This window comes from Homarus americanus, unplaced genomic scaffold (assembly GCF_018991925.1).
Source record: "Homarus americanus isolate GMGI-L3 unplaced genomic scaffold, GMGI_Hamer_2.0 scaffold31037, whole genome shotgun sequence".
Taxonomy (NCBI): domain Eukaryota; kingdom Metazoa; phylum Arthropoda; class Malacostraca; order Decapoda; family Nephropidae; genus Homarus; species Homarus americanus.
The window spans coordinates 27,690,231-27,710,401 of NW_024722227.1; the positions used below are offsets into that span (position 1 = coordinate 27,690,231).

Genomic DNA, 20,171 nt, shown 5'->3' on the forward strand with positions numbered 1-20,171 from the left:
GAGGATATGGTGGATCTTCAAGCGGCGTGGAAGCGGCGGAGGCTACGGTGATCCTCTGGTGGTGGGGAGGCGGCGGAGGATACGGTGATCCTCTGGTGGTGGGAGGCGGCGGAGGACATGGTGATCCCTTCTGGTGGTGGAGGCAGCGGGAAGTGGTGGAGGTTACGGTGATCTCTGGTGGTGGGAGGCGGCGGAGGATACGGTGGATCTTCGGTGGTGGAGGTAGCGGAAGTGGTGGAGGTTGGCGGTGGATCTCTGGTAGGGAGGTGGCGGAGGATATGGTGGGGATCTTCAAGGGAGGCAGTGAGGCGGTGAGGCTATGGTGATCTCTCTCTGGTGGTGGAGGCGGCGGAGGTTGCTGGGTGATCTTTCTGGCGGTGGGAGGCAGTGGGAGGCGGTGGAGGACATGGTGATTCTTCAGTGGTGGAGGTAGCGGAGGCGGCGGGAGGCTACTGTGGGATCTTGTAGGAGGTGGTGGTGGTTACAGTGCATCTTTCTGGTGGTGGAGGTAGCGGAGGTAGTGGAGGCTACCGTGATCCTCTGGCGGAGGCGGCGGAGGCTATTCACCGACGTACTCTTTCTAACTTCCTACCCCTGGTATTAAACAGTGTGACATCGTCCTTCATCGTATTGTCATCTACATGTATCAGCCACGACGCAACACATCATCTCTTCAAATATCATTCTATTACATTAAACTAATATGATGTTGTTACTTTACTGCACATTATAATCTATGTAATTTACTGTTTCTTGTTACAAAAGTTTGTATTATTTTTTTCTATAAACGTGTTTACGATTATGTTGAGAAGTAAACTGTTAACCGAAATAATGCCCTTTATTTTATATTGATCCATCACCTTTAATATACTGAGTGTATAAACCGTTAACCGGAACGATGCCATTTATATTTATATTCTTTTCACTATTCTTCAAATATACTGAGTGCATAATTGACTTATGGTATTACAAGTAACGGAATATATATTTTTAAGATATTCCCATGGCACAGACTATGAATGTTTACTTTCCTCTCTATGGAGCTTAAAATTGAAGAAAGTAAATCCAATAATAGTTTTACAAGATATAATTCCAGCGACATACCTGTTAAACACATACGTCCATTTGATCTGTAAGTTTTATGTGAGAAGTATGACTAATGAGGCCAATGAGTCTGTATTTAGGGAATTTTGGATTAAAGGCAATACTAGGGAGACTTGAAAGATATGGTGCGTTTCAGCGGGCAAAAGACATTGATTACTGGGCTCCATTCATGTTAAATCGTACATTGTGGCAGTGTCTATTCACTGTTCAATTGCTGCTTCTAATAAATTTATTTAAAAAGAAACGGACTTCAAGGCGTTTGGTTCAGGCTCTGCGTTGAGGCGATTGGAGGCCTTTACAAGACTAAAATATAATTAATGCAACAGAGCATTATGTTAATGTTATCCAGGAAGACATTAGTATGATATGTTTATTGTTAGCCCACTAACTATCTGTTAAAATATCGATATTTTATTAATACACATGAACACATACGTAAATAATTTAGGCAGGTAAATGTATTTCAGGGACTTATATATGGCAATGATAAGATTTGACGTTTAACTCATTATTATTAGATGATATTTTATTATCATCCAGGTTATTATCTATAAAGGAGATGTATGAATGGACATTATCGTATTGTAAAATATTTAATATTTTCTACTATTCTATAGAAAAGGTGTTGTAAGATTTATTTGAAGTATATGATGTTAGGCTTTAATTAGCATATTTATTTTTTTTATTTAAGTTAAGAAATATTTCGAAAAGATTCATAGAAAACTTATATATGAAAAGAATATTAATCATTATCCGTAGATATAAAAAACTTTACTTAGGAAAACTATAAAAGATTAGCGTTAACTTATCTTACCTATGGATAATAAGAAGGAAACATTACACCCAATAAACACACGGGTATCGACTCCACACTGGCCATTAGGTTTTTACGTCTTTAATTTTGCATCTCTAGTTACAGTGAATGTGTGTGCATCAAATAGCACTGATATAACATCGAGGATGGAAATTACATATGCATGTTACACTCTGGAGAATTTGGATAATAATTCTTACAAACTTCTATAGTTCGATAATTAAACTTAACCAAGATTTGTAATTGCTATACAGATTTGTTGGAGGTCTTACCATACCTCTAGTGATTAAGATCGGTAATGTAATTGATTACACGTACGATTGCTATAATTTTAAGGATGCGATTATGATTATGGTAAAGGTGGATGTAATCGTGATTATGATTACGATTTCATGATGCGTAACGCGATTACATTTATGATTACTCAAAAGGAAAAGTTCATAAATAAAACAAAAGTACTATAAAACTCATTTTTACAGACCTGTTTGTCAACCTGGTACACCGAATCATATTTTCTGAGTGATGAAAAAGGTAGACATACGGTGTGAGTATTCACAGACACGAAAACAAATCTTTAATAGATGAATCAAATTTTCATAAGAATATCGTGGAAATCATGAATGGGTAAACGGCTTGATCTAAATATTCTGAAGTGTTCTGAAGTTTTGAAATATTATTAATACAAATGCTTATAGAAGGGGAGTACTTAGTGCTCTGATAAATGAAATGTGTGGTATACTGTATACCAGATATACCTGAAAATATTACTTTCAAAGGTGATTATAACAAAAAATACTGTAATATTAAATTTCATATTTAACATTCATTTTTCTAGACAAGAAATAATACGTCAAAGGTTGTGAAACATTGTGGTCTATTCTTTCAAAGACAGTTTAAAGAACGATCTAATGCTATTCATTTACACAAATAAAACGCACAGAAATATAAATATACATTAATAACGTTAAGAAAATATTGATGACTACACTTCTGGGACAGGTTACTAGGTTAGAATATTACAGACATAATGTAGATGGTGAAGTTTCCTCGAGTCGTATAAAGAAACCGGAATGTAGATGACAGTATTGAAGATCATGAGCTCAGTATTGTCAAATGAAATACCGGTTTGTACTTACTATTGTAATATAAATTTTACTTAGTGTATATATATATGTATATATGAGCAAATGCTTACGAGGGTATGTCAGCCAAAAGGCTGAAAATATGTGTGTGTGTGTGTGTGTGTGTGTGTGTGTGTGTGTGTGTGTGTGTGTGTGTGTGTGTGTGTGTGTGTGTGTAAAAGGTTTGTTCATAACTATTCAGGTTGTTATTACACTTTGAAAACATTTAAATGGCTTTAAATCTTTGTTAGTATCCTAAAATAAGTTGGGAGAACGTTACGTAAAAAAATAGTGCATATAACTGCATACAAAATCTTAATGTATACACGATGGCGCGGTAGATGGGGATTTGTAAGAATTTATTTCATCGATTCGACTGAGTCATAAAGACAATAAAGATGATATGCACTTGACCGTGAAATGCATAGGACATTACAATATTATTGTGCAAACATCTTCAAGAAGAGTATAAAGGTTGCAATACTAAGAGTGCGAGTCAGCACATCCAAAGTCAGTCACAGGCAGCATGGTGGAGAATCTCTACTGACACTATCGCGTTAATGTTTGAAGAGAAAGGAGTTTGGTGAAGAGTTAATTATTCTTGTTAAAAGAAGGTTATTAAACGTCTTCACGACGGTGGTCCAAATACCAAAAGAGGCGACTAAATAATTTGAGTAAAGATATTCGGTGAAAGATTTGAGTAGCTGACTATCCGCTGGCTAATACCTGTTGGTAAACAAAGATGCAAAATATTAAAGCAACACCTGAGCTGCAGTCATGACGTGCAAAATATATAAAAAGGCCCCGATCCAATAGAGAAGTCAGGACGATTGACGGGGAGTGCAGAGTAAACATGGTGAGCACTCGTTACCAACTATCACAGGGCACAGTTATATGTGTCACCTTTTAGTTTGCTGAATTGTACACAACGTTTGAGAAATGTGTTGATGAGAATCAAACGCACAAAATGCGGAAACAGGTTTGTCCGGCGCAAATAATTTATCTAAGAATAATGAGTTTCGACAAATACGAGACGAGAGAATAAACTTTAAGCCCAACCAATTACAATGGTTTTAAAGTGTTTTAGATATGTTACGTGTCCTTGAAAAATGTTCTTAGTGTAAACAATATCTCGGAAAAACAAAAAGTTTAAACATGTTCCAAACAGTAGAAAGGACAATCATGATACTCATCATTTGATGTGGGTGGTATTTCACCAGATAAAATTAAACTCTATTGAAAAATTCTGAATGTTTTTGCGTTATCTGGAATGAAAGTAGTTTTGGCCACAGGTATATTCTTATACAAAGACACATAAACACAAACGCAATACATAACATTAAGTCCATATATATATTATGAGTTCTCTCAATAAATGGCTACTAAAAGTGTAACACCATCAACAGTTCTTCCACATATAATAGGTGAGACTTCATAAGGAACATTTATGCTCAAATGCCCTTTTGAGAAATAACATGCCACACAAATATAAGTATATTAGTAATATTCAATCATGCCATCTGGATATTTCAGAGGCGAGGTGCAGGCGTGGCATCCCTGCCTGTTGGTGGTAGCCTGTACAGGACTTCAGAGGTGGAGGAGGAAGCCACAGGGAGGAGGAGGAAGCCACGGTGAGCAGAGAGGGGGAGGAGGTGGAAGCAGCTATAGCAGCGTAGGAGGTGTGGTGGCGTGAGGTGGGCTATGGAGGGGTGGGAGGGGGAGGAGGAGGAGGAAGAGGAGGTGGAGGATATAGCGCTCTACCTGGTGGAGGAGGAAGGGAGGGAGGACATGGTGGAGGCGGTGGTGGAGGTTACAGGTTCTCTCCAGCGGCAGTGGAGGGAACATGCATGGTGGTGGTGTGCGGAGGAAGGGCATGGCGGGTTTCTGGTGGCAGCAGTGGGTGGTGGTGGAGACATGGTGGATCTTCAAGCGGCGGAAGTGGTGAGGCCATGGTGATCTCTTCTGGTGTGGAGGTGCAAGGAGGATACGTGATCTGTGGAGGTGGTGGAGGATACGGTGATCTCTTCTGGTGGTGGAGGCAGTGGAAAGGCGGGAGGATACGGTGGATCTCTGGTGCAGTGGAAGCGTGGAGGATACGGCGATCCTCTGGTGGTGGGAGGCGGCGAGGATACGAAAATCCTCTGGTGGTGGAGGCAGCGGAAGCGGTGGAGGTTACATGGTGATCCTCTGCGGTGGAGAGGTGGCGGAGATACGGTGGATCCTTCTGGCGGTGGAGGCAGCGGAGGCGGCGGAGGCTGCTGTGGATCCTCTGGTGGTGGGAGGCGGCGGAGGCTACGGTGATCTCTGGCGGTGGAGGCAGCGGAGGCGGCGGAGATACGGTGGATCTCTGGTGGTGGAGGTAAAGGAGGCGGCGGAGGCTACCGTGGATCCTCTGGTGGTGGAGGTGGCGGTGGCTGGTAGTGCATCCCTCTGGGTAGTGGCAGAGGCGGCGGAGGCTACGGTGGATCCTCTGGTGGTGGAGGCAGCGGTGGCAGTATGTATGGTGGAGGCGGCGGTGGCAGTATGTGCGGAAAGTAAATATTTACTGTTCCACCGACGTACTCTTTCAACTTCCTACCTCTGGTATTTTTCAACAGTGTGACATCGTCCTTCATCGTATTGTCATCTACATGTATCAGCCAGATGACGTAACACATCATCTCTTCAGTTCATCATTCTATTACATTAAACCACGTAGATGTTAAGCGTAATTTACTGCGGCCATTATAATCTGGCGTAATTTACTGTTTCGTTACAAAAGTTTGACTTATTTTTTCATAAACGTGTGCGTACGACGGCGTTATAGCAAACTGTTAACTGAAATAATGTTCTTTATTTTATATTGATCCATCACCTTTTAATATACTGAGTGTATAAACTGTTAACTGTACGATGCTATTTATATTATATTCTTTCATCATTCTTCAATATACTGGAGTGTATAATTGACTTATGGTATTACAAGTAACGGAATATATATTTTTAAGATATTCCAAGAAAACATGATTAAGAATGCGTTTACTTCTATGGAACTTAAAATTGAAGAAAAAATCCAAAACAAAGTTTTACAAGATATAATTCAATGACAGGATACCTGGGTTAAACATAATGTCCATTTGATATATCAGTTTATGTGAGGAAGTATGACTAATGAGGCCAATGAATCTATATATTTTTAAGGAATTTCGACAAAGGGCAATACTAGGGAGACTGGTGAAAGATAAATGGCACAGTTTATTAATGCAATACATTATAGTTAATGTTATCCAGAAGACATTAGTAAGGATATGTTTATTGTTAGCCCACTAACTATCTGTTAAAATATCGATATTTTATTAATACACATGAACATACATGGCAAAATAATTTAGCAGGTAAATGTATTTCAGGGACTTAAGTATATGGCAATGATAAGATCGACAAGTTTAACTCTATTATTATTAGATGATATTTTATTATCATCCAGGTTATTATTCATATAAAGGAGATAAAGAAATTGATGATTTACTGTATTGTAAAATATTTACAATATTTTCATTATTCTATAGAAAAGTGGTGTTGTAAGATTATCAGCATATGATGTTAGGCTTTAATTATATATTTATTTTTTATTTAAGTTAAATATTTCGGAAAAGATTCATAGAAAACTTTATATATGAAAAAAGAATATAATCATTATCCCTGCAGATATAAAAACTTTACTTAGGAAAATCATAAAAGATTATTAACTTATTCAATGGCGGATAACAAGAAGGAAATATTGCCCAATAACACGTAAGTATCGACTCCATTAATTACTATTAGGTTTCTAATGCTCCTTAATTTTGCATCTCTAGTTACAGTGAATGTGTGTATCAGTTACACTGATATAACATCGAGGATGGAAATTACATATGCATGTTACACTCGGGAGAATTTGGATAATAATTTACAACTTCTATAGTTCGATAATTAAACTTAACCAAGATTTGTAATTGCTATACAGATTTGTTGGAGGTCTTACCATACTCATGGGGTGATTACATCGGTAATGTAATTGATTACATTTACGATTGGGTTATAATTTTATGATTATGATTATGATTACGATAAAGGTGGATGTAATCGATTATGATTACGATTTCATGATGCGTAATTATGATTACATTTATGATTACTTCAAAAGGAAAGTTCATAAATAAACAAAAGTACTATAAAAACTCATTTTACAGACCTGTTTGTCAACCTGGTACAATTTAATCATATTTTCTGAGTGATGAAAAAGGTAGACATAATGGTGTGAGTATTCAATAGACACGAAAACAAATCTTTAATAGATGAATCTAAATTTTCATAAGATTAATGTGGAAATCATGAATACAGAAATGTATTTGATCTAAATATCTCTGAAGTGTTCTGAAGTTTTGAAATATTATTAACACAAATGCTTATAGAAGGGGAGTAATTTAGTGCTCTGATAAAATGAAATGTGTGGTATACTGTATACTCAGATATACTGAAAATATTACTTTCAATAAAGGTGGATTATAACAAAAATACTGTAATATTAAATTTCATATTTAACATTCATTTTTTCTTAGACAAGAATAATACGTCAAAGGTTGCGAAGCATTGTGTCTATTCTTTCAAAGACAGTTTAAAGAACGATCTAATGCTATTCATTTACACAAATAAAACGTACAGAACATAATATACATTAATAACGTTAAGAAAATATTGATTGACTACACTTTCTCCGGACAGGTTACTAGGAGTTAGAATATTACAGACATAATGTAGATGGTGAATGTTTCCCGAGTCGTATAAAGAACCGAATGTAGATGACAGTATTGAAGATCATGAGCTCAGTATTGTCAAATGAAATACCGGTTTGTACTTACTATTGTAATATAAATTTTACTAGTGTATATATATATGTATATATATAAATGCTTATTGAAAGGGCATGTCAGCCAAAAGGCTGAAAATATGTGTGTGTGTGTGTGTGTGTGTGTGTGTGTGTGTGTGTGTGTGTGTGTGTGTGTAACATAATAATAATAATAATAATTAACGGTTTATTGAAAGAGCTTGCAGCCAGAAGGCTGAAAATATACAGTTACATATTTGGGGAATGGGTTACGAATTACAAATAATATACAAGTGACATAAGTGACACAAATAAGACATATAGTAACTTAGATGGGGATCAGCTCAAAATACAGTTCATTTCAACATAGTGACAGTGTAGGGAGCAGTGTTTACTGGGAGTGAATACACTGATTTATTACATGTTATTGATAATTTTTACAATGGTTGGGACTGGGCTGTTCTTATAGCGATCAGTTCGTGCACGTATGGGCTGGATGCGGTTGTGGTGTCGAACAGCAATTCTCGGACAGGGGATCTCAGGTGGTAGTAGGGGCCGGTGTCGAGGATGGTGTAGAAGCTTCTTACCAAATTTGATGAAGGTAATGATGGTCAGTGAGAGTCGAAAGGGTCAGTGTTGAGCGCTTCTTGATATGTAGAGGGAAGGAGAGAATAATCTTGCATGCCCTCTTTTGCACTTTTTCTAGGCGTTTACGTTGTGTAGCATTTGGGAGGAAGACCAGGTGGGGGAGGCATAGGTGAGCTTGGGAAGTATGAATGTTGTGTAAACACTGAGGAGCTCGGGTGCAGGAACTCCGAGGGACTTGAGTCGGCGGAGGAGGTGGAGACGGAAACTGGAGGATTTGACAACTTCACTGACGTGTGGTTTCCAATTTAGTTTGTTGTCTATGGTGACGCCGAGGAGCTTCGTGGAATCTACAACCTGGAGTGTGTTCGGACCTAGGGTAATGGAAGGAGGTGGGACAATGTCGGAGGAGAGGTTGATGTGCATAACCATTGTCTTGGTATGGTTGATGGTGACATGGTTGTTGGTGGCCCAGTTTTGGAGACTGTTCAATAAATCCTGAAGGGCGGTATAGTTGGGAGCGGAATTGTTGACGCTGATCCCAATGGTGGAGTCGTCGACATATTTCCAGCGAGCAGGGGCTTCTCTTAGGGCATCATTGATGAGCATAAGGAAGCAGAGTGGTCCCATCTTGGTGCCTTGGGGGACGCCACAGGTGAGTGACTGAAAGGTGGAGACAGCCCCTCGGAAGCGTACAGCTTGGCGTCGGTCACTGAGGAAGTCTGTAAGCCATGGTATGAGACTTCTCCGAAGCCCGAGGTCAATAGCTTTGTTTATGATTATATTGTGGTCGACTAGGTCGAACGCTTTAGTGAAATCAATGAAGGCGACAGCTACAGACGTTTTTCGTTTCTCGAGATGGCGGTATATGTAATCGAGAAAGCTGACAAGACAGTGAGTGGTGGAGGAAGTTTTCATGTTGCCAAATTGCTGAGGGTCTACGACTCCTGCAATATCAGCATAAGCCCAGTCAAACACAAAACTTTCACAGATTAGGCTGGGTATTGGGGTGATTGCAATAGGTCGTAGCTGATTTAAGGATTGTGGGCTGGTTGACTTGGGCACTGGTGATACATAAGAGGTCTTTCCAGTCAGCTGGGCATCTGGCTTGACTGAGAGAAGCATTGATGATGGAGCAGAGGGTTTAGCAAGCTCCGGGGAGAACTCCTTGAATAGTTTCATTGGTAAGTCAATGTGTGTGTGTGTGTGTGTGTGTGTGCGTTTGTTCATAATTATTCATAAGTTGTTATTACCTTGAAAACATTTAAATGGCTTAAATCTTTGTTAGTATCCTTAAAATAAGTTGGGAGAACGTTACGTAAAAAATAGTGCATATAACTGCATGTACAAAATCTTAATGTATACACGATGCGCAGATGGGGATTTGTAAGGAATTTATTTCCATCGATTCGACCGAGTCATAAAAGACAATAAAGATGATATGCACTTGACCGTGAAATGTAATAGGACATTAAGCAATATTATTGTGCAACATCTTCAAGAAGAGTATAAAGGTTGCAATACTAAGAGTGTGAGTCAGTACATCCAAAGTCAGCTCACAGGCAGCATGGTGAGAATCTCTCTACTGACACTATCGCGTGTTAATGTTTAGTTAGTGTTGAGTTTGGTGAAGAGTTAATTATTCTTGTTAAAGAGAAGTTATTAAACGTCTTCACGATTAGAATCAATACCAAAAGATAAGACTTATTATTAATTAGTTTTATTCGAGGAAGATATTCGGTGAAAGATTTCACGTGATATATTTAGACTATCCGCTAATAACACTGTTGGTAAAACAAAAGCAAGGATGCAACATATTATGCTGCAAGCAACACTCCGAGCTGCGTCATGACGTGCAAAATATAAAAGGCCCCGATCCAATAGAGAAGTCAGACGATTGGCGGGGAGTGCAGAGGCAACATGGTGAGCACCTCGTTACCTACTATCACAGGGCACAGTTATACAGTCACCTTTAAGTTTGCCGAATTGTACACAACGTTTGAGAAATGTGTTGATGAGAATCAAACGCACAAAATCCGGAACAGGTTTGTCCAAGTGTAAATAATTTATCTAAGAATAATGAGTTAGACAAATACGAGACGAGAGAATAAACTTTAAGTCTAAACAATTACAATGGTTTTAAAGTGTTTTAGATATGTTACGTGTACTTGAAAATGTTCTTAGTGTAAACAATATCTCAGAAACAAAAGTTTAAACATGTTCCAAACAGTAGAAAGGACAATCACGATACGCATCATTTGATGTGGGTGTACTTCACCAGATAAAATTAAAACTCTATTGAAAAATTTGAATGTTTTAAACGTTATCTGGAATGGAAGTAGTTTTGGCCACAGGTATATTCCCATACAAAGACATTACACACACAAACGCTGTACATAACATTAAGTCCATATATATTATGAGTTCTCTCAATAATCGTATTACCAAAACTGTACCATCAACAGTTCTTCCACATATAATAGGTGAGACTTCATAAGGAACATTTACGTTCAAATGCCCCGAGAATAACATGACACAAATATAAGTATATTTAGTAATATTCAATCATACACCTTGATATTTCAGAGGCGAGGTGTAGGCGTGGTGATCCTCGCCGTGTTGGTGGTAGCCTGTATTGCGGACTTCAGAGGTGGAGGAGGAAGCCATGGTGGAGGAGGAGGAAGCCACGGTGGAGGAGGAGGGGGAGGAGGTGGAAGCAGCTATAGCAGCGTAGGAGGTGGTGGCGGAGGTGGCCATGGAGGTGGAGGGGGAGGAGGAGGAGGAAGAGGAGGTGGAGGATATAGCGCTCCATCTGGTGGAGGAGGAAGTGGAGGTGGAGGACATGGTGGAGGCGGTGGTGGAGGTTACGGTGGTTCCTCCAGCGGCGGCGGAGGGGACATGTACGGTGGTGGCGGTGGCGGAGGAAGTATGTATGGCGGGTCTTCTGGTGGCAGCAGTGGTGGTGGTGGAGGATATGGTGGATCTTCAAGCGGCGGAAGCGGCGGAGGTTACGGTGGATCCTCTGGTGGTGGAGGCGGCGGAGGATACGGTGGATCCTCTGGTGGTGGAGGCAGCGGAGGCGGCGGAGGATACGGTGGATCCTCTGGTGGTGGAGGCGGCGGAGGATACGGTGGATCCTCTGGTGGTGCAGGCAGCGGAAGCGGTGGAGGTTACGGTGGTTCCTCTGGTGGTGGAGGCGGCGGAGGATACGGTGGATCCTCTGGTGGAGTGGAGGCAGCGGAGGCGGCGGAGGCGGTGGATCTCTCTGGTGGTGGGGAGGCAGTGGGCGGTGGAGGTTATGGTGATCTCTTCTGTGGTGGAGGTGGCGGAGATACGGTGGACTCTGGCGGGTGGAGGTAGCGGAGGCGGCGGAGGCTCAGGATCTCTGGTGGTGGGAGGCGGCGGAGGCTACGGTGATCTCTGGCGGTGGAGGCAGCGGAGGCGGCGGAGGATACGGTGGATCCTCTGGTGGTGGAGGCAGCGGAGGCGGCGGAGGCTACCGTGGATCCTCTGGTGGTGGAGGTGGCGGTGGCTACAGTGCATCCTCTGGTGGTGGAGGTAGCGGAGGCGGCGGAGGCTACGGTGGATCCTCTGGTGGTGGAGGCAGCGGTGGCAGTATGTATGGTGGAGGCGGCGGTGGCAGTATGTATGGAAAGTAAATATTTCTACTATTCCACTGACGTACTCTTCTCTAACTTCCTACCTCTGGTATTAACAGTGTGGACATCGTCCTTCATCGTATTGTCATCTACATGTATCAGCCAGATGACGCAACACATCATCTCTTCAGTTCATCATTCTATTACATTAAACTAATGTGATGTTAGTTAATTTACTGCACATTATAATCTATGTAATTTACTGTTTCTGTTACAAAAGTTTGTCTTATTTTTTCTATAAACGTGTGTACGATTATGTTGAGAAGTAAACTGTTAACTGAAATAATGCCCTTTATTTTATATTGATCCATCACCTTTAATATACTGAGTGTATAAACTGTTAACTGTACGATGCCATTTATATTATATTCTTTCATCATTCTTCAATATACTGAGTGTATAATTGACTTATGGTATTACAAGTAACGGAATATATATTTTTAAGATATTCCCATGAAAACATGACTATGAATGTTTACTTTCCTCTATGGACCTTAAAATTGAAGAAAAAACAAAAAAAGTTTTACAAGATATAATTCAGCGACAGATACCTGGGTTAAACACATACGTCCATTTGATATATCAGTTTTATGTGAGGAAGTATGACTAATAAGGCCAATGAATCTATATTTTAAGGAATTTCGGATTAAAGGCTATACTAGGGAGACTGGTAAAAGATATATGGCACAGTTTCATGGCAAATGACATCGATTACTGGGCTCCATTCTTGTTAAATCGTACATTATGGCAGTGTCTATTCACTGTTCAATTGCTGCTTCCTAATAAATTTATTTAAAAAGAAACGGGACTTTTGGTTCAGGCTCTGGTGCTGAGGCGTTTGAGGTCTTTTAGCAAGACTAAAATGTAATTAATGTAACAGAGCATTATAGTTAATGTTATCCAGAAGACATTAGTAAGGATATGTTTATTGTTAGCCCAATTAACCATCTGTTAAAATATCGATATTTTATTAATACACATGAACACATACATGTAAATAATTTAGCAGGTAAATGTATATCAGGGACTTCATATATGGCAATGATAAGATCGACAAGTTTAACCTATTATTATTAGATATTTTATTATCATCCAGGTTATTATCTATAAAGGAGATAAAGAATGGATGATTTACTGCATTGTAAAATATTTACAATATTTTCAATATTCTATAGAAAAAGTGTTGTAAGATTTATTTGAAGTATCTGCTGTAAGGCTTTAATTAGCATATTTATTTTTTTATTTAAATAAAGAAATATTTCGAAATAGATTCATAGAAAACTTTAAATATGAAAAAGAATATTAATCATTATCCCCTTAGGTATATAAAACTTTTCTTAGGAATATAATGATAGATTATTTACCTTATATACCTATGGATAACAAGAAGGAACCATTACACCCAATAACACACGGGTATCGACTCCATTAATTACCATTAGGTTTTTAATGCTCCTTAATTTTGCATCTCTGGTTACAGTGACTGTGTGTATTAGTTACACTGATATAACATCGAGGATGGAAATTACATATGCATGTTACACTCTGGAGAATTTGGATTATAATTTACAACTTCTATATTTCGATAATTAAACTTAACCAAGATTTATAATTGCTATATAGGTTTGATGGAGGTCTTACCATACACATGGGGTGATTACATCGGTAATGTAATTGATTACAATTACGATTGCGCTATAATTTTATGATTACGGTAAAGATGGATGTAATCGATTATGATTACCATTTCATGATGCGTAATTATGATTACATTTATGATTACTTCAAAAGGAAAGTTCATAAATAAACAAAAGTACTATAAAAACTCATTTTACAGACCTGTTTGTCAACCTGGTACAATTTAATCATATTTTCTGAGTGATGAAAAAGGTAGACATAATGGTGTGAGTATTCAATAGACACGAAAACAAATCTTTAATAGATGGATCTAAATTTTCATAAGATTAATGTGGAAATCATGAATACAGAAATGTATTTGACCTAAATATCTCTGAAGTGTTCTGAAGTTTTGGAATATTATTAACACAAATGCTTATAGAAGGGGAGTAATTTAGTGCTCTGATAAAATGAAATGTGTGGTATACTGCATACTCAGATATACTGAAAATATTACTTTCAATAAAGGTGGATTATAACGAAAATACTGTAATATTAAATTTCATATTTAACATTCATTTTTTCTTAGACAAGAATAATACGTCAAAGGTTGTGAAACATTGTGTCTACTCTTTCAAAGACAGTTTAAAGAACGATCTAATGCTATTCATTTACACAAATATAACGTACAGAACATAATATACATTAATAACGTTATGAAAATATTGATTGACTACACTTTCTCCGGACAGGTTACTAGGAGTTAGAATATTACAGACAAAATGTAGATGGTGAATGTTTGCCGAGTCGTATAAAGGACCGAATGTAGATGACAGTATTGAAGATCATGAGCTCAGTATTGTCAAACGAAGTACCGATTTGTAATTACTATTGTAATATAAATTTTCTTAGTGTGTATATATATATATATATATATATATATATATATATATATATATATATATATATATATATATATATATATATATATATATATATATAAATGCTTATTGAAAGGGCATGTCAGCCAAAAGGCTGAAAATATGTGTGTGTGTGTGTGCGTTTGTTCATAATTATTCATAAGTTGTTATTACCTTGAAAACATTTAAATGGCTTAAATCTTTGTTAGTATCCTTAAAATAAGTTGGGAGAACGTTACTTAAAAAATAGTGCATATAACTGCATGTACAAAATCTTAATGTATACACGATGCGCAGATGGGGATTTGTAAGGAATTTATTTCCCTCGATTCGACCGAGTCATAAAAGACAACAAAGATGATATGCACTTGACCGTGAAATGTAAAAGGACATTAAGCAATATTATTGTGCAACATCTTCAAGAAGAGTATAAAGGTTGCAATACTAAGAGTGTGAGTCAGTACATCCAAAGTCAGCTCACAGGCAGCATGGTGAGAATCTCTCTACTGACACTATCGCGTGTTAATGTTTAGTTAGTGTTGAGTTTGGTGAAGAGTTAATTATTCTTGTTAAAGTATAAAGGTTGCAATACTAAGAGTGTGAGTCAGTACATCCAAAGTCAGCTCACAGGCAGCATGGTGAGAATCTCTCTACTGACACTATCGCGTGTTAATGTTTAGTTAGTGTTGAGTTTGGTGAAGAGTTAATTATTCTTGTTAAAGAGAAGTTATTAAACGTCTTCACGATTAGAATCAATACCAAAAGATAAGACTTATTATTAATTAGTTTTATTCGAGGAAGATATTCGGTGAAAGATTTCACGTGATATATTTAGACTATCCGCTAATAACACTGTTGGTAAAACAAAAGCAAGGATGCAACATATTATGCTGCAAGCAACACTCCGAGCTGCGTCATGACGTGCAAAATATAAAAGGCCCCGATCCAATAGAGAAGTCAGACGATTGGCGGGGAGTGCAGAGGCAACATGGTGAGCACCTCGTTACCTACTATCACAGGGCACAGTTATACAGTCACCTTTAAGTTTGCCGAATTGTACACAACGTTTGAGAAATGTGTTGATGAGAATCAAACGCACAAAATCCGGAACAGGTTTGTCCAAGTGTAAATAATTTATCTAAGAATAATGAGTTAGACAAATACGAGACGAGAGAATAAACTTTAAGTCTAAACAATTACAATGGTTTTAAAGTGTTTTAGATATGTTACGTGTACTTGAAAATGTTCTTAGTGTAAACAATATCTCAGAAACAAAAGTTTAAACATGTTCCAAACAGTAGAAAGGACAATCACGATACGCATCATTTGATGTGGGTGTACTTCACCAGATAAAATTAAAACTCTATTGAAAAATTTGAATGTTTTAAACGTTATCTGGAATGGAAGTAGTTTTGGCCACAGGTATATTCCCATACAAAGACATTACACACACAAACGCTGTACATAACATTAAGTCCATATATATTATGAGTTCTCTCAATAATCGTATTACCAAAACTGTACCATCAACAGTTCTTCCACATATAATAGGTGAGACTTCATAAGGAACATTTACGTTCAAATGCCCCGAGAATAACATGACACAAATATAAGTATATTTAGTAATATTCAATCATACACCTTGATATTTCAGAGGCGAGGTGTAGGCGTGGTGATCCTCGCCGTGTTGGTGGTAGCCTGTATTGCGGACTTCAGAGGTGGAGGAGGAAGCCATGGTGGAGGAGGAGGAAGCCACGGTGGAGGAGGAGGGGGAGGAGGTGGAAGCAGCTATAGCAGCGTAGGAGGTGGTGGCGGAGGTGGCCATGGAGGTGGAGGGGGAGGAGGAGGAGGAAGAGGAGGTGGAGGATATAGCGCTCCATCTGGTGGAGGAGGAAGTGGAGGTGGAGGACATGGTGGAGGCGGTGGTGGAGGTTACGGTGGTTCCTCCAGCGGCGGCGGAGGGGACATGTACGGTGGTGGCGGTGGCGGAGGAAGTATGTATGGCGGGTCTTCTGGTGGCAGCAGTGGTGGTGGTGGAGGATATGGTGGATCTTCAAGCGGCGGAAGCGGCGGAGGTTACGGTGGATCCTCTGGTGGTGGAGGCGGCGGAGGATACGGTGGATCCTCTGGTGGTGGAGGCAGCGGAGGCGGCGGAGGATACGGTGGATCCTCTGGTGGTGGAGGCGGCGGAGGATACGGTGGATCCTCTGGTGGTGCAGGCAGCGGAAGCGGTGGAGGTTACGGTGGTTCCTCTGGTGGTGGAGGCGGCGGAAAGGTTAAGAGGCTGGTGGATCCTCTGGTGGTGGAGGCAGCGGAAGCGGTGGAGGTTACGGTGGATCTCTGGTGGTGGAGGCGGCGGAGGATACGGTGGATCCTCTGGTGGTGGAAGCAGCGGAGGCGGCGGAGGCTATAGTGGATCCTCTGGTGGTGGAGGCGGCGGAGGCTACAGGGGATCCTCTGGCGGTGGAGGCAGCGGAAGCGTCGGCGGATACGGTGGATCCTCTGGTGGTGGAGGCAGCGGAGGCGGCGGAGGCTACGGTGGATCCTCTGGTGGTGGAGGCAGCGGAGGCGGCGGAGGCTACGGTGGATCCTCTGGTGGTGGAGGCGGCGGTGGCTACAGCGGATCCTCTGGTGGTGGAGGCAGCGGTAGCAGTATGTATGGTGGAGGCGGTGGTGGCAGTATGTATGGAAAGTAAATATTTCTACTACTCCACTGACGTACTCTTCTCTAACTTCCTACCTCTGGTATTAACAGTGTGGACATCGTCCTTCATCGTATTGTCATCTACATGTATCAGCCAGATGACGCAACACATCATCTCTTCAGTTCATCATTCTATTACATTAAACTAATATGATGTTAGTTACTTTACTGCACATTATAATCTATGTAATTTACTGTTTCTGTTACAAAAGTTTGACTTATATTTTTTTTAAAGTGTTAACCATTATTGTAACAAGTAAATTGTTAAGTAAATTTATGTTTTATTTTCAAGAAAATTTTAATAATTAATGGATATATTAGGAAATTATATTAATGAATTGACTGTTTAATAAGCAAAATTTTCCGTCTACATAAAATTATTATAAAATAAGCAGACAGTTACAAGCATGAATTTCACAAACATTTGCAATTTGTACACAGTAAACTAATCTTCATATATTGATAAATACAAAGCCTCTTCACCTTCGTTCTCCAACACAAAGAAAGGCGGGTCCTACAAGTGCTCTCAAAGGGTTATAATGTTATCTTGGCATTAACGCGGAGTTTTACCTCACAATCGGCGAAGAGATTTTTAGTTCAGAGGGACAATAGCCCATTATGTTTCCATACAGTAACGGAATCCTCTGCTTATTGTGAGATTTAATGCACAAAATTGGCAGAAAGGTTCTTTAAAAATGTTTGAATAGTTTAAGATATTTTTCTTTCTTGCAGTATGCAAACGATTACATTCTCATATACAGAGTGTGCAAACTCTCCTAATATTTTATTTAATTTTATGGACTACTGTAATTATTAATCTTGTTTCGCGCTTAAGACTTTAGTTGTTGAAGCGCGGTAATACCCTTATAACATTAACATTAAATTTGATCTTACTTAAGAAGCTTATAAGAACATATACAGTCCATCATTCCCTCTGAATTTAAAGCCACCCGTATGAATCAACTCACCTTCAGAGAAAATGGTGTTCTGTACACCGAGACTTTAGGGTAACTTGTATTTTATAAAGACAGCGCGATATACATATATATATATATATATATATATATATATATATATATATATATATATATATATATATATATATATATATATATATATATATATATATATATATGCCAGTGTCCGTACCCTCAATGTAAATGTTTCTCAACCATGGTTTAATTAAGAGTAAGGTTAAAAAATATGATGACAATGAAATTTAAAAAGGTCATTATAAGATAGACATCAGTCGGAACTATGTACTGAATGTGTCATACAGGGTCGCTGTCTTACTGTTTTAAGCTGTCAAGTATCGGAACAATTACCAGACAAAATGTGATATAATCCAGGTGCTTAGAAATTATAAACAGGCTGTCATGAGAGTCTTTTACTGAGGGTAGGTGTAACAGCGGATCACTCCCATTGGGCGACCGAAACTCAGATGTACAACAGCCAACATGATTCTTGGGGTAATTTGTAATGGAGCCGAGTCTGCCAATACAATACTGCAAGGGAAACGTTCAGGAACTGATCGAGATCTCTGACTACCGGGACGCTGATGAAGGGTACCAACGAGCTTGGCGGCTGCTGCCGCAGTGCTACGGAATCCAAGAAGCATCGCCGAGCAGTGGTTGGAGAAACTGAACTGTGGGCCTGCTATGAGCCAACCAAGAGGGTTTGCGAGACATGGTAAACATGGTGAGACATTGCGCCGCTGCATACGCGGCAGTCGGTTTGTAGTCGGAGCTGGACTCACGCCTGGATTTGAAAGGAGTCGTGGCCAGACTGTCACTTGAGTGTTAATGGAGGCCCTGGTTTGTGGCCGAAAAGGGAGCCGCCAGCCTATACATGTGCAAGCTGACAGCGGCAGTGGGGAGGCGAAGACGTCTCCAGTGGAAGCGGACCCATACAGACACTGCAAGGGGGTGGACTTGCTGTCAAACTGTAGTAATCTAAGGAAGGCATCGGCGACGTCACCGAAAGGAGTGAAGACGCCCAATAATCGGTTAAATGCAAGAGACCTGGTCCCGGGCAATCTCGGTGTAGGGTGTCTCAGGAGGAGGAGCTTACGTGTTGAGTTTGAATAGCCTGGACTTAAAAGGTGTTACCGCCATATGCGATGCCAGTAATGCCAACTTTCACCTCGTGACATGCCATTGACCCAGGGAGGGAGATGACGGTGCCCCATTAGTCCTAAGGCAGTTGGAGTCGCGCGCACCAGAGTGTTGGCAGCTAACAGGAGTTATACACATATGTTAGTTTGGAATGTGATCGGTAGCACTGTTTCAGCCAGCGCCTCACCTAGTATAATTCCCACATCCCACCTTGAGAAAATTCCAAATCGACCCCCACCCGCCTTGGCACGGGTGTCCCCACGCTGGGCGCCAAGACGGAATTTATAATTCTAGGCCTCTGTGTACTGTACAAAGTGGGATCTTCGTCGGGGCAAAGCGATCATACGTGAGTACAGACATTGTTTCACTGACTACAGTAGACACTCGATCACCTCGTCTAGCTTGTTATAAATCTGTGAAATATTATTGTGATTATATTGCCACTGGGGCAATTACGCCTCTCTCTTCTTGTTGTTAAGTCGTCATTTGTTGACCGCATGTTCCTTCTTCATGAGTGTCATATTTATGACTGATTCTATCTCTGCTAGGTCACACCTGTTATTTCCCTATATATAACAAATAGTGTGGACACATTTGGGGACTATCTGTGCGTTTTACTGTACTTGTCACAGGTGTATACGCCATTACCATAAGAATAATGTTGGCTGCTGTACATAAGAGTTTCTG

General features: G+C 39.7%; 1 protein-coding gene across 1 annotated transcript; it reads left to right on the top strand.

The window, feature by feature from the left end:
* The first annotated feature begins 16,636 nt into the window (after nt 1-16,636).
* LOC121862608 lies at nt 16,637-17,643 on the top strand. The gene is made up of 2 exons (XM_042360925.1): nt 16,637-16,930; nt 17,019-17,643. Exons 1-2 carry the CDS (start codon nt 16,667-16,669, stop codon nt 17,517-17,519), a joined length of 765 nt encoding a protein of 254 aa, XP_042216859.1. The 5' UTR covers nt 16,637-16,666; the 3' UTR covers nt 17,520-17,643.
* Nucleotides 17,644-20,171: the final 2,528 nt, after the last annotated feature.